Source organism: Rhinoraja longicauda, chromosome 2 (genome assembly GCF_053455715.1).
Source record: "Rhinoraja longicauda isolate Sanriku21f chromosome 2, sRhiLon1.1, whole genome shotgun sequence".
Lineage (NCBI taxonomy): Eukaryota > Metazoa > Chordata > Chondrichthyes > Rajiformes > Arhynchobatidae > Rhinoraja > Rhinoraja longicauda.
The window spans coordinates 13,781,393-13,796,843 of record NC_135954.1 but is presented as its reverse complement, the minus strand read 5'-3'; the positions used below and the strand labels follow the sequence as shown (position 1 = coordinate 13,796,843).

The 15,451-nt window shown below is 44.5% G+C and overlaps 1 protein-coding gene across 1 annotated transcript in view; it reads left to right on the top strand.

Moving 5' to 3' along the window:
• The first annotated feature begins 297 nt into the window (after positions 1–297).
• The window catches only part of tgfbr2b (transforming growth factor beta receptor 2b), an 80,628-nt gene continuing 65,474 nt past the window's right edge, over positions 298–15,451 (top strand). The window contains exon 1 of the mRNA XM_078415147.1: positions 298–577. Within this exon, the coding sequence (XP_078271273.1) occupies positions 511–577 (67 nt within the window). The 5' untranslated portion in view covers positions 298–510. The remainder of the gene's footprint in view (positions 578–15,451) is intronic.

Sequence of the window (15,451 nt, the reverse complement as noted above, 5' to 3'; positions counted from 1 at the left end):
GTGCACTAACAAACACCACTCGCCTCTGCCGGCTGAGTACTCTGTGCACACTTGGCACGCATGGTGCAGTTTCTCTCTCACTCTCTCTTTCTTTCTCCAAATTTGCCTCTTGCCAGCCTGACTACAACTCTCGCAGACTGATGAATGATTGGAGGAGTCTTATATATATTTTTTTCTCTCTCTCTCTCTCTCCCTCCCTTTTGGAAGCCCAACCCACTTTCTGAGTTTGAAGTTTCCTGTTTCCCTTAACATGCATTAAGCTATGACTCATAGGCACATTTTGACTCAGACTGGGAGAGAGAGAGAGAGAGAGAGAGAGAGAAGAGAGAGAGAAAAGAGAGAGAAAAGAGAGAGAAAGAGAGAGAACTCGCAGCCAGGGACGGGACCGTTCAAAAGAAACTTTACAAAACCTTTTCCATTTGTACTTCTCTCTCCCTCCCTCCCTCCCTCCCCTCTTCTCTCCTGTGTGTTTCCCACGAGGGATTATTAGACTGCCGGACTGACTGACTGATGGATTATTTTGGGGTCCTTACTTTATTCACAGCGTTGAGTTTTGCAGACAACCTCCAGCTTTACGGTGAGTTTGCTGTCGGGGGACAAGCGGGGCGCCGAGGATTGCGGGCTGAAGCAACGCTGACAGGGTGGGAGAGGAGAGGGTGGGAGAGGAGAGTAGGGGAGAGGAGGAGAGGGGAGAGGGGAGGGGAGAGTGGGAGAGGAGGGTGGGAGAGGAGAGAGTGGGAGAGGAGGGTGGGAGAGGAGAGGGTGGGAGAGGAGAGGGGGGGGAGAGGAGAGGGGGAGAGGAGAGGGGGAGAGGAGAGGGGGAGAGGAGAGGGGGAGAGGAGAGGGGGAGAGGAGAGGGGGAGAGGAGAGGGGGAGAGGAGAGGGGGAGAGGAGAGGGGGAGAGGAGAGGGGGAGGGGAGAGTGGGGAGGGGGAGAGGAGAGGGGGAGAGGAGAGGAGAGAGTGGGAGAGGGGAGAGTGGGGAGGGGGAGAGGAGAGTGGCGTTGGGCTAAAATTGACACCCATCAATTGCAGCCTGTAAACACCACAGGGCGTCGCCCCATGAAGTTTCGGGGGTAAAAGGGGGGGGGAAACAGAGCCGGTCACACAATTAGATTGGACACCAACTTTAGGAGAGAGGCTTGTTGTGTGAGTTTGACACACTTGTAAAAGTGGGCTATGTGTTAGCACAATCGTAAGGTGAACCTTTGTATCCCCCCCCCCTATGGACGCAAGTTTGAGCTGCGTTTGTTTTGCACCATTGGAAAGATGTCTTGAGTTGGCTTCCAATAGTCCAGGTGCCTGCCGTTGCAATAATAGCGCGCTTGTGTTATTATTAACTTGTGTTGTTTCTTTTTTTTAAAAAAATTGGGCCCTAGTTTCTTGGGCACGGTTGTAAAGACAAAACTGTGTTACTGTTTTTTTGTTTTTTTTTAAAATGCTCCTAGTTTTCTTGTGACACATTTGTAAAAAGTTTATTTTGTGCTCTGACTGACAACGTGGGGGCTGTTTTTTGTTGTTGTGCATTTGCTAAAGAATGCCTTTGTGCAGCAGCAAAGGGGAACAGTCCTCATTGCCACATTTGTAGAGGTGGCCGTGCTGTGCAAAAAAAAAAAAAAAAAAAAAAAGTTCTCACTGGAACTTTTGTAAAGGTGGGAAGTTTATATTTCTGCTGCTGTAAACATTTGGGGGTTGTGCACGTTGGCGCAGTTGCAAAGACGGGCTCTGTGCATGTCTCGGAGAGGGGAAACTCGAGCTGTGTGTGTATGTGTGCTGTTGCAGAAGTGTGCATTTATTTTTGCAATCGCAAAGATGGAATTGTGTATATTCAAGATTCAAGATTCAAGATAGCTTTATTGTCATCCAAATTGGACGAAATTCAGTCACCCACAGTCCAACAACAAAAGCATCAAAATAGGCATTAAAATTACACAACCCCCAAAACTATTGAACGAGCAGCAAAGGTGGGCTGTACAACAAAACGCCGCTGTACTTTTGCTGGTGCCTTGGGTAAAGGAGGACGTTTTGGGCGTATTTATTATGGGTTAGTTTGGAGGTTTGCATTGAGCAAAGATGAACCACAAAATTAAGCAAGTTCAGATTTCTGGAATATTTTTCAAGGTTTTACGTCAGTGATTTCTGCAAGGGTTTACATTCTTGGCTTGGTGACTTACAGAAAAATTGGATCTCGTGTGTAGTCTGAAGAAGTTGTCTCGACCCGAAGCGTCACCTATTCCTTTTCTCCAGAGATGCAGTCTGACCCGCTGAGTTACTGCAGCTTTTTGTGTCTAGCTTTGGATCTCGTACCCTCTGTGTGTACAATGAAGATTAAACTGAATAAAAAGGATAAGGGGAAAATAATTAATTTGTTTGTTTTGAGTGTGTGTGTGTGTGTGTGTGTGTGTGTATATGTGTGTGTGTGTGTGTGTGTGTGTGTATGTGTGTGTGTGTGTATATATATGTGTGTGTGTGTACATGTATGTGTGTGTATATATATGTGTGTGTGTACATGTATGTGTGTATATATATGTGTATGTATGTATATATGTATATTTGTCAAGTCAATTTTATTTGTATAGCACATTTAAAAACAACCCACGTTGACCAAAGTGCTGCACATCTGATTAGGGGAAAAAAAGTTTTGTGTATGTGAACCCCCATGAACTTTTTCTCTCTCATTTATCATACTATTTACAGAGTACTATGTTGACATATTCTGTTGTACTGCAGCAAGTAAGAATTTCATTGTTCTATCTGGGACATATGTCAATAAAACACTCTGGACTCTTGATTTGCGTTTTGCTATTTATTTTCAGAACTAATTGGTTTTCATAACGGCGCTCAGCCCTCAAACAACCAGTTTGGCTGGATTCTAGCTTTTCCACACAAATTTGGTAGCCGATCCAAAGGCCGTGTGTGTGTGTGTGTGTGTGTGCATGCTGTTCAACTCAGTGACTCAGGGTTCTTTCACCATGTAGATATCACATTAGGTGATCACGGGCCAAGCTATTTGGTCAGAAGACACTTGCACGCTTTGGATGATATATCCTATGTATCACCTAGTGGGGAAATATGTTTATCTGGGAGATCGGACAGAGTAGGATGTGGCTGTTTGCTTTTTTTTCCCCACACTTGGAAACTTGGGCTAAATTTTCATTTAATTAAATATTTGCTTTTCCATGAAAACAGACAGTGGATCCATTTAAGGGAATCAAAATCCTAGTCCGTTCTATCTAGTTTGTTTTTGAAGTAATTGAAAGCAAATGACAGCACAGCGTAGTCAATGATTTTTGATGGCTTTGCAGATGGAAGGTCTGTACGTGATATGAAATTGCCACTGTTTGTATATCACATCTACTGTACCTCAGGAGTATGTGTCGGTGTGTGCACGAGGAGGAGTAAGAGTGAAGATAGACACAAAAAGCTGGAGTAACTCAGCGATACAGGCAGCATCTCTGGATATGTTTGTTTCATTAGGTTGTTTAAATTAATACCCAATTTGTTTCATTGGGTTGTTTAAATTAATATTGATTAGCTAATTAAATTATTGCATCGTATGGGAGGTGCATTCCCAATCTCGTTGTACCCCTGTACAATGACAATAAAGATATATTGTATTGTATTGTAGAAGGAATGGGTGACGTTTTGGGTCGAGACCCTTCTTCAGACTGAAAGGCAGGGGAGATGGATTTAAGGAAGGGGAAGGTGTCATTACGAGATATCAAAAGAGATGCGGATCAAGGAAAATGTAGAATAGATCATTGTTGGCTAGGAGAAGGTGACAACACAGCAAACAGGGATAAAATGTAGATAGACACAAAATGCTGGATTAACTCAGTAGGACAGGCAGCATCTCTGGAGAGAAGGAATGGGTGACGTTTCGGGTCGAGGCCCTTCTTCAGACAGCATCACAGTTTAAACCAGCATCTGTAGCTCCTAGAAATAAAAATGTAATTGGGGAGTGAGAGTGATCAGCTTTGACTTCACTGGGACGAGGGTGACTTTGGTCTGAAGTACGGTTGAGTGCATCTGGAACTCTTGCACATATTTACAATTTGCTCGATCTGTTTGCTGGTCAACCCACTCTCCCCTCCAACACCCCTTCACTGCTGGTCTTTTTTAATTGTCCTTGCTTTTTCCATTGCATTGCTCTCTGTAGCTCTGCATTTTCCAGTATTCATACTGTGCACTGTGAGATCCACAATTCTCCTGCAAACCACTGGGGGAAACCTAGCTCGATCTGACAGCATCTATGGAAGGAAATGGACAGATGACGTTTTGCATTGGGATCCTTCTTCAGGCTGAAACATCGCCTGTTCAGTTCCTTCCAGAGATGCTGCCTGACCTGCTGAGTTCTCCCAGCAGTTTGTTTTTGATCAGGATTGCAGCCTCTGAAGTTCTTTGTGTCTCCATTTCTCCTTCTCCAGCACCCCGACCAATGTTCTATGTGCTTTCTCTGGGCGAAAGAAACTGCCTTCATGTGTGTTTTGTTTACTGTGCAGCAGTATTTTTTATCATGAATGTGGTTTATCATTCCCTTGGGCTGCACTCACAAGCCACCCAATTCTAAGAACTCTTCATTGCCAAGATCTCTTCACCCCACAGACCAGGAGAAACTTCTGGCTTTGCTACATTAGAGGCTGTCGAACGTTTCAAAGTTATTTTATATTTTCTCTCTGCGGTGGCGCAGCGGTAGAGTTGCTGCCTTACAGCGAATGCAGCGCTGGAGACCCGGGTTCGATCCCGACTACGGGTGCCGTCTGTACGGTGTTTGTACGTTCTCCCCGTGACCTGCGTGGGTTTTCTCCAAGATCTTCAGTTTCCTCCCACGTTCCAAAGACGTACAGGTTTGTATGTTAATTGGCTGGGCAAATGTAAAAATTGTCCCGAGTGGGTGTAGGATAGTGTTAATGTGCGGGGATCGCTGGTCGGCGCGGACCTGGTGGGCCGAAGAGCCTGTTTCCATGTTGTATCTCTAACCTAAACTGAAGACATGGGAGCAGCATTAGGCCATTCAGCCCATCAAGTCTACACTGCCATTCCATTGTGGCTGATCAATGTTTCCCCTCGCCACCCCATTCTCCTGGCTCCTCCCTGTAACCTTTGACGCTCTTACGAATCAAGAATCGATCAATCTCTGATTTGAAAATATCAGTGACCTGGCTTCCGCAGCCTTCTGTGGCAATGAACTCCTCCATTCTCTCTTAGTGCCACAAGAAGTGGTAGAAGCAGGTGCAACTACAACAGTTATAAGGCACTGGGTACGTGGATAAAAAAGGTTCAGAAGGATATGGGCAGATGGGACTTGCTGGCTCTAAAACCTGGTTGATGTGGATGAAGTTCAATGAATTCCACAGATTCCCCACCAGATTCACTACAGATTTACAGTACTTGTTGACGCTGCGTCACATTTTGCCCGGTCCCGTTATTAGTTTAGTTTAGAGATATGGCACGGAAACAGGCCCTTCGGCCCACCGAGTCCTCGCCGACCAACGATCTCCGCACATTAATACTCCTACACATTTATACCAAGCCAATTGGCGGCACGGTGGCGCAGCGGTAGAGTTGCTGCCTTACAGCGAATGCAGCGCCGAAGACTCAGGTTCGATCCTGACTACGGGCGCCGTCTGTACGGAGTTTGTACGTTCTCACCGTGACCTGCGTGGGTTTTCTCCGAGATCTTCAACACTCCAAAGGCATACATGTTTGTTGGTTAATTGGCTTGGTAAATGTAAAAATTGTCCCTAGTGGGTGTAGGGTGGTGTTAATATATGGGGATCGCTGGTCGACATGGACCCGGTGGGCCGAAGGGCCTGTTTCCGTGCTGTTTCTGTATCTCAAAACTAAACAATTAACCTACAAACCTGAACGTCTTTGGAGTGTGGGAGGAAATCGGAGCACCAGGAGAAAACCCACGCAGGTCGCGGGGAGAACGTGCAAACTCCGTACAGACAGCACCCACAGCTAGGATCAAACTCTGGTCCCTGGCGCTGTAAGGCAGCAACTCTACCCTATTGCGAAGCACCTGATCACCGCCTCAGTGCAAGTATTTTTTTGGAATGACTGGTGTGGTTGTGGCTCCTGAATTATAGTCTCTCACCCACAGCTGCTGCAGTGGTAATCCCCAAGTATGTGCTGTGTGTTAAGGCTAGAGAAGCTGAGATTGAGAGTAGATATAATAAATGCAGTCAAAAATATGATGCAAAAAAAACGCATAGGGAGTAATGGCATTCGGTTTCAAAATGGTCGAAATACTGAAACATCACACACTGGGAGAAATGGGTAACTGGCAATTTACACCCTGGCCACGTTGTGAATGTACATTTGATAATAGCTTTCAAAAAGGAATTGCATGCACACTTTAAAGGGAAGTACTTGTGAGGTGGAGATATGAGAAACTGCAGATGCTGGAATCCTGAGCAAAATCAAATTCTCTTAATGCATTCAAGAGAGAACTAGATAGAGCTCTTAAGGATAGCGGAGTCAGGGGGTATGGGGAGAAGGCAGGAACGGGGTACTGATTGTGAATGATCAGCCATGATCACATTGAATGGCGGTGCTGGCTCGAAGGGCCGAATGGCCTCCTCCTGCACCTATTGTCTATTGTCTATTGCTGGAGGAACTCAGCTGGTCAGGCAGCATCTGTGGAGAAAATGGACAGACGATGCTTAACACAAAGTGCTGGAGGAACTCAGCGGGTCGGGCAGCATCTCTGGAGAAAAGGAATAGATGACGGGTCAGGATTCTTCCTCAGACCAGAAACCTCCTGTGTTCATTCCCTCCACTTTGTGTTTTGCTCAAGTCTTTGCAAGGCTTTGGGGCAAAGTGTGTAGAGGAGAGCTGAATTTCAGCATGATGTCCTGAATGTGATTCGAATATTGATGGTATTCTTTCAGAGTTACTTCAGAGCGAAAATTATCACTTTTGACGTAGTTTACTGGGGGGGGGGGGGGGAATCACATGTATTTGGAGAGCCTTGCAACGCTTCAGAATAAAAGGAGAGCTGTGTTTTGCTGTCTGAGGAGTCACTGTTCACTTGACACACGGCCTTGCAAGGAAGGTTTGGTATTTTGCAGATGAACATGTGTTGACATTGATATGCATGTGTGTTCTGATACACGTTAGCGCAGAATCTGTGGTTAGCAGTGAGCTCATTGTAGTTGCACATCGTGGACCCCCCCCCCCCCCCCGGGGGATATGTTGTGTGGAGCCTGTTCCATCTCTTACAAGTCTCTACAGTGTGGAATTGACTGTACTTTATCTTGCGCTAAACATTATTCATGTTATTCCCTTTGTCATGTATCTGTACAATGTGGATGGCTTGATTGCAATCCCGTATTGTCTTTCCGCTAGCTGGTTAGCATGTGGCAAAAGTTTTTCCCACTACCTCGGTGCACGTGACAATAAACTAAACTCTACACAGTGTTGGGGCTTCAGTAGTGTCAGACAGGGGAATGGGAACATGACATAAAACAAAAACCTTTGATAGCTGGCTAAGCTACATTTCATCTTTAGGAGTCTCGGTTATCAATGACTAAAACGGAGATTCAAAGACATCCAAAAATGTTGAAAAATTCTGACGTCTTGAAATTCAAGTCATAAAATGCTGAAAAGCAGAACACTTTAAAATCAAAACATTTAGGTTTTAAATGTAGATGGATCCCATCCTGAAACATCACCTATCCACATTCTCCTGAAATGCTGCCTGACCCGAGTTATTCCAACATTTTGTGTCTCGCTATAGACTTTGGAGATACAGGGTGAAAACAGGCCCTTTGGCCCACCGAGTCCACACCTAACCCAGTATCTCCTTCCTTCTGTTCACTAATGTTCCCATTGTGCTCTAGAGTCAGAGACAGTTTCTTCCCAGCTGTTATCGGTCAACTGGACCATCCAGCAATAACGAGAGCGTGGTCCTGAGCTACCATCTAGTTCATTGAAGACCCTAGGACTATCTTTAATGGGACATTACTGGAATGTATCTTGCACTAAATGTTATTCCCTTTATCATTTATATGCACACCGTCAACGGCTCTACTGGAATCATGCATTGCCTTTCCACTGACTAGTTACCACGCACCAAAAAAATAAATCACTGACAATGAACTCAACTAAACTAATTAGGGGTCTCGCAACACTTTTCAATCCCAAAGGTGGCCTTTGAATGCGAGTTGTTGTTCTGACATAATTGGCTTTAATATCTGCCAAGAAGTTAGACAAAGAAGACAGCAGTGCCCCCTTAAGACAGATATCCTGCAAAGAAAGACAAGCAAGTGAGTAGCACACAGTACGGATTTAGTTACTTTCTTTAGAAGCACTTTTTTTCCCCTCTGAATTAAAGGACGTTCTTTTAGGAATGAGATGAGGATAAATTTCTTCAGTCAGAGGGTGGTGAATCTGTGGAATTATTTTCCACAGAAAGCTGTGGGAGGCCAAGTCAGTGGATATTTTTTAAGGCAGAGATAGATAGATTCTTGATTAGTACAGGTGTCAGAGGTTATGGAGTTAGGAGGGAGAGATAGATTAGCCATGGTTGAATGGTGGAGTAGACTCGATGGGTTGAATGGCCTAATTCTACTCCTTTCACTTATGACCTTTTAACCTTTGGCCATTACTGGCTGGGCCTGCATTTAATGCCAATCCCTAGTTTCCTTTATGGACTGGTGTTACAGTTGAGTGGTTATTCCCGAGAGTAGTTAATAGTTAGCTATCTTGACGTGGGACTTGACTCGTGTTTTAAGTTAGAAGGATAACAGCTCTTCCTAACAGACACGGGTGACAGTCTAATGCCTGCATTGCCACTTCAATTGCTATTTGTTGTTTTTAATTTTCAAACTTCTTTTAACAATTGAATTCAATTTCTAACTTCTGAGGGCACAGCTTTAAAGTTAAGAGGGGCAGTAATTAAAGGAGATGTGCCGGACAAGTGTGTTTTACACAGAGTACCTGGAGCCACTGCCAGGAGTGGTAGTGGAGGCAGATCTGATTAAGAGACTATGCAGCGAATGGAGGGATTTTCGGAATGGACAGTGCGGGCCGAAGGGCCTGTTCCTGGGCTGTATTCTATTTTCATGGGTGTATCTGAGTTTGCATTCTCAAGATTATCATCACAGGCCCTGGATTGCTTGTTTATTAACATAGGAAGTTCTATCCCACTCTATCCTTATTCAATACGACAAGATAGCAATTACACACCACTACTTGATTTCCAGTTGAGTTTAGTTTAGAGATACAGCGTGGAAACAGCCGACCAGCAATCCCTGGATACTAGCACCACCCTACACACTAGGGACAATTTACAATTTTTACTGAAGCCAATTAACCTAAGAACCTGTGCGTCTTTGGAGTGTGGTAGGAAACCAGAGCACCCGGAGAAAACCCACACTGTCACAGGGAGAACGTAAAACTCTGTACAGACAGCAACCGAAGTCAGGATCGAACCCGGGTGTCTGGTCCTGTAAGACTAAATGGCAAACAGGGCAGGAGTAGGCCATTCGGCCCTTCGTGCCAGCACCGCCATTCAATATGATCATGGCTGATCATCCAGAATCAGTACCCTGTTCCTGCTTTCACCCCATATCCCTTGATTCCGTTAGCCCTAAGAGCTATATCTAACTCTTGAATACATCCAGTGAATTGGCCTCCACTGCCTTCTGTGGCAGAGAATTCCACAGATTCACAGGTCTCTGGCTGTAAAGGTTTTTCTTCAACTGAGTCCTAAATGGCCTAACCCTTATTCTTAAACTGTGGTAAGAATCAGTTATTTACAATATATATTCACGATTTAGACGAGGGAATTAAATGGAACATCTCCAAGTTTGCGGATGACACAAAGCTGGGTGGCAGTGTGAGCTGCAAACAGGATGCTATGAGGCTGCAGGATGACTTGGATAGGTGGGTGAGTGGGCAGATGCAGTATACTGTGAATAAATGTGAGGTTATCCACTTTGGTGGCAAAAACAAGAAGTCAGATTATTATCTGAATGGTGTCAGATTAGGAAAAGGGGAGGTGCAATGAGACCTGGGTGTCCTTGTACATCAGTCGCTGAAAATAAGGATGCAGGTACAGCAGGCAGCGAAGAAAGCTAATGGCATGTTGGCCTTTATTGCGAGAGGATTTAAGTTTCGGAACAAGAAGGTCCTGCTGCAGTAATACAGGGCCCTGGTGAGACCACACCTGGAGTATTGTGTGCAGTTTTGGTCTCCTAATTTGAGGAAGGACATTCTTGCTATTGAGGGAGAGCAGCGTAGGTTCACCAGGTTAATTCCCAGAATGGCGGGACTGACATATGATGAAAGAATGGGTCAACTAGGCTTGTATTCACTGGCATTTAGAAGGATGAGAGAGGATCTCAGAGAAACATATAACATTTTCAAAGGATTGAACATGCTAGATGCAGGAAAAATGTTCCCGATGTTGGGGGAGTCCCGAACCAGGGACACAGTTGAAGAATAAGGGGTAGGCCATATAGGACTGAGATGAGGAAAAACTTTTTCACTCAAAGAGTTGTAAATCTGTGGAATTCTCTGCCATAGAGGGCAGTGGAGGCCAATTCACTGGATGTTTTCAAGAGAGAGTTAGATATAGCTCTTGGGGCTAATGGAATCAAGGGATATGGGGAAAAACCAGGAATGGGGTACTGATTTTGGATGATCGGCCATGATCATATTGATTGGCGGTGCTGGCTCGAAGGGCAGAAATGGCCTACTCCTGTACCTGCTTTTTCTGTTTATATGAACCCTTCAGACTTTCTTGAAAAGAAGCTCAAGAAGGTATTGGTATTATTATTGCTACGTGCAGCAAGATTCAGTGAAAAGCTTATGTTTGCATTCTATCCAGTCAAATCAGATCACACCATACATGAGTAAAAACAAGCCATACACAATTACAACAGGTAATGCAAAGAGAAAATACCAGAGTGCAGAACAAGTTTTGCACTGGAAAAACCAGGAATGGGGTACTGATTTTGGATGATCGGCCATGATCATATTGATTGGCGGTGCTGGCTCGAAGGGCCGAATGGCCTCCTCCTGCACCTATTGTCTATTGATGGGGAAAATGGCCTAATTCTGCTGCTATGACTTATGACCAGAATGAAAAAGTTAGTTAGTTATATTGGCAGCATTCCTGAGGCACCACGAAGTGTAGACGTTTGTCAATGGTGGTAAATGATTTGATGAAGATGATTATGGTGGTAAATGACAGTGGGGAAGAGTTAAAATGTCCATTGGTCTATTGCAGGAGGCAGTTGATTTGATTTAGCATGGGTCTGTTTTACAGGGAGGGTGAATAACCAAAACAAGAGTTAAAGAACAAACCTCAAAAATTTGCCACCTTTTATTTGTCTGGTTTGAATAACTTGAAAATCAGTTATTTATTCAGGAAATTATTTTTTGAATACAAAAATTACAAACTCTGGTCCACCTGGGTGGGGTTAAAACAACTTTCAATTTCAGGAAAGGCTGGTTCTCCTCCCATTTTTAAAACTAAAATGTAATCAAAAAAGTTTCAAGATATCTTTTGAGTAGATTAACGCCAAGTGATTGCTGAACTAATAATTGCTCCAAGTGATGACTGAAAATGCCTCCCTCTGTTTGTTCCACGCCCGGCTTTGTTTGCCTTCTTATAGCGTGATTTAAATGGTCCTCCATAAATAGACCATTCTTGTTGAACAGAAGCTGTAATGTTCTCCAGTAAAGGTCACAGTTATTTGACACTGCTATGGTTATCGTGCTACAAATATTGGCCAAACTATCTGCCCATTCTACCACATTAATGAGTATTATTAGTTTAGAAAGATGAGGGAGGCTCAGATAATGAAAGGCCTAGATCGAGTGAACATGGATGTTTCCAGTCGTGGTAGAGTCTAGAACCAGAGGGCTCGGCCTCAGAATAAAATCGTACCTTTAGAATGGAGATGAGGCGCAATTTCTTTAGCCAGAAGGTGGTGAATCTGTGGAATTCGTTGCCACAGGGCTGTGGAGGCCAATACGTTAGGCATTTTTAAACCAGAGATTGATAGTCAAGTCAAGTCAATTTTATTTGTATAGCACATTTAAAAACAACCCACGTTGACCAAAGTGCTGTACATCTGATTAGGTACTAAGGAAAAAAATGAAACATACAGTAGCACGCAATCATAACAGCACATACAAAACAGTTCACAGCGCCTCCTCAATGAGCCTCAAACGCTAGGGAGTAGAAATAGGTTTTGAGCCTGGACTTAAAGGAGTCAATGGAGGGGGCAGTTCTGATGGGGAGAGGGATGCTGTTCCACAGTCTAGGAGCTGCAACCGCAAAAGCGCGGTCACCCCTGAGCTTAAGCCTAGACCGCGGGATAGTGAGTAGCCCCAAGTCGGCCGACCTGAGGGACCTGGAGTTAGAGAGGTGGGTTAGAAGATTTTTGATGTAGGGGGGGGAATGTCCATTTAGGGCTTTATATGTGATAGGTCCTTGATAAGGAAGGGCATCAAAGATTGTGGGAAGAATGGGATTGAGAGGTAAAAATAAATCGGCCATGCTTGATTGACAGAGGAGGCTCGATGGGCTGACTGACTTATTTCTGCTCCTAATATACTCTTATTTTACTAATACATATTTTTGCACCATTGTGTTGTGCTTTTAGATAAATGATATTGACACAATCTGTGCAATATGCAACGTGTGCAATACTGTCCCAATCCATCGTGTAAAAGCTTTTGTATCTTCCGCTTCCACATGCATCATACCAACTTGAAATCTCCACAGGGGTATAATATCTAAATTTAAGAATGTTATCTGTCAATAATGCTGTCATCTATGATGTAGGATAAGACAATAACTGCAGATGCTGGTACAAATCGAAAATATTTATTCACAAAATGCTGGAGTAACTCAGCAGGTCAGGCAGCAGGTCAGGCAGCATCTCAGGAGAGAAGGAATGGGTGACGTTTCGGGTCGAGACCCTTCTTCAGACTGAAGAAGAGTCTCGACCCGAAACGTCACCCATTCCTTCTCTCCTGAGATGCTGCCTGACCTGCTGAGTTACTCCAGCATTTTGTGAATAAATATCCATGATGTAGGTTTCATTTGGCCTGAATTTAGCATTTAAGGGAAGACTATCAAGTTCGTTGAAAAGCCTAAAACTGCGAATGCTAGGAATCTGAAATGAAACCGGAAAGTATCTGGCCATATACTTAGCAGAAGATAGACACAAAAAGCTGGAGTAACTTAGCGGGACAGGTTGCATCTCTGGAGAGAAGGAATGGGTGACATTTCGGGCCGAGACCCTTCTTCAGACTGATCATATTGTATTATTTTTGTTAAATTATTTTTTTTAAATTCAGAAGGATATTGGCAGATGGGACTAGCTCAGCTCTAATGCCTGGTAGACGTGGATGAAGTTCACGGGCCAGGTGCAGGCAAGAGGCAGTAGCTCGGTTGGGCAACTTAGTTGACATGGGCAAGGTGGGCCAAAGGGCCTATAATCTAGGACAATCCAACCTCCTAGAGCCACCCATTCCTGGTAACTCCTTTGTGAACTATGTTGTGATCCATAAATACGTGATTAGACATGGATCCGCTCAAGACAGAACTGAAATATTGCAGTGCCTGCATCTCTGGTATGCCCTCTGGGCAGAAAACATTTAGTTTTGTTTAGGTTGCAGATACAGCACGGAAACAGGCCCTTCAGCCCAGTGAATCTGGGCCGACCAATGATCCCGCACACTAACACTATCCTACCCACACTAGGGGCAATTTACACTTGTACCAAGCCAATTAACCTACAAACCTGTATCTCTTTGGAGTGTGGGAGGAAACCGGAGCTCCCAGAGAAAACCCACACGGGTCACAGAGAGAACGTACAAACTCCATTCAGGCAGACAGCACCCGTAGTCAAGATCGAACCCGGGTCCCTGGCGCTGTAAGGCAGTAACTCTACCGTTACGCACCGTGCCGGCACATTGTCTCATTGAATTCTTGACCTTTCTGATCTTATCAGAACCTCTTTGTATCTGCAACAGTATTGAAAGCATCTGCAGGTCTTTTATGATGTTCAGCGTTTGAAACTCAAATGCTCGGACGATAAATGTCCCATTTCCCTGTGATCCTGAGTCATCCAGTTCTCTTATCGGTTCTCAGCTAACCAATTACTTATACGAGCAGTGTATTTCACTGTGACCCATTCTCACCCCTCTGTTCCTCTACTTGGAAGGATAGAGAGGTTAATTGGAGTTTTTTTTTTTCTTCCGATCATTATCTAGCACCTGCAGATGAAAAGTGCAGATATTGGATAAGATATGGGCTACCTTTAGAGTCAGATGCACAGCTCACAGAAATGGGAAAAGGTTTGATTGGAACCTGAAGGACATTTGCTCGCTGAGTCATACGTGCATGGAACGAGCTGCCAGATGGGATGCTTGAATAAAAACATTTTAAAGAGCTTTGGACAGATACATGGATAGGAGCGGCACGGTGGGGCAACGGTAGAGTTGCTGCCTTACAGCGCCAGAGATGCGGGTTTGATCCTGACCGTACGGAGTTTGTGCATTCTCCCTTTGACCACTTGGGTTTTCACGGGTGCTCTGCTTTCCTCCCACACTCCAAAGACGTATTGGTTTGTAGGTTAATTGGCTTCAGTAAGCTGTAAACATTGTCCCTGGTGTGTGTAGGTTAGTGTACAGGGTGATAGCTGGTCAGGTGGTGTAAGAAGTGTACTCGCTGGAATTTAGAAGACTGAGGGGGGATCTTATTGAAACATATAAAATTCTTAAGGGGTTGGAGAGGCTAGATGCGGGAAGATTGTTCCCGATGTTGGGGGAGTCCAGAACCAGGGGTCACAGCTTAAGGATAAGGGGGAAGTCTTTTAGGACCGAGATGAGAAAACATTTCTTCACACAGAGTGGTGAGTCTGTGGAATTCTCTGCCACAGAAGGTAGTTGAGGCCAGTTCATTGGCTATATTTAAGAGGGAGTTAGATGTGGCCCTTTTTGCTAAAGGGATCAGGGGGTATGGAGAGAAGGCAGGTACAGGTCACTGAGCTGGATGATCAGCCATGATCATATTGAATGGCAGTGCAGGCTCGAAGGCCCGAATGGCCTACTCCTGCACCTATTTTCTATGTTTCTATGTAGATTTCCACAAATCATTTAACTTCTATATAAGCGTTTCATTACAAATACAATGCAGAGAGCAAGTGAGAAAACCTCAAATCATTTAACTTCTATATAAGCGTTTCATTACAAATACAATGCAGAGAGCAAATGAGAAAACCTCTGCATGGTACACCTCATGGTTACAAAGTGAAACGAATTTAATCAGCAGCATAATACAGGTAACACTACCAAAACCAGGCATGGACCATAGATCAGGTCAGCAATACGAAAGTCAGGCATGGATCAATCTGCCTAGGGGATTGATCTACAGGAGGATGGAAGAGCCAGTTTCCGTGCTGTGTCTCTATAAAGTCCAAA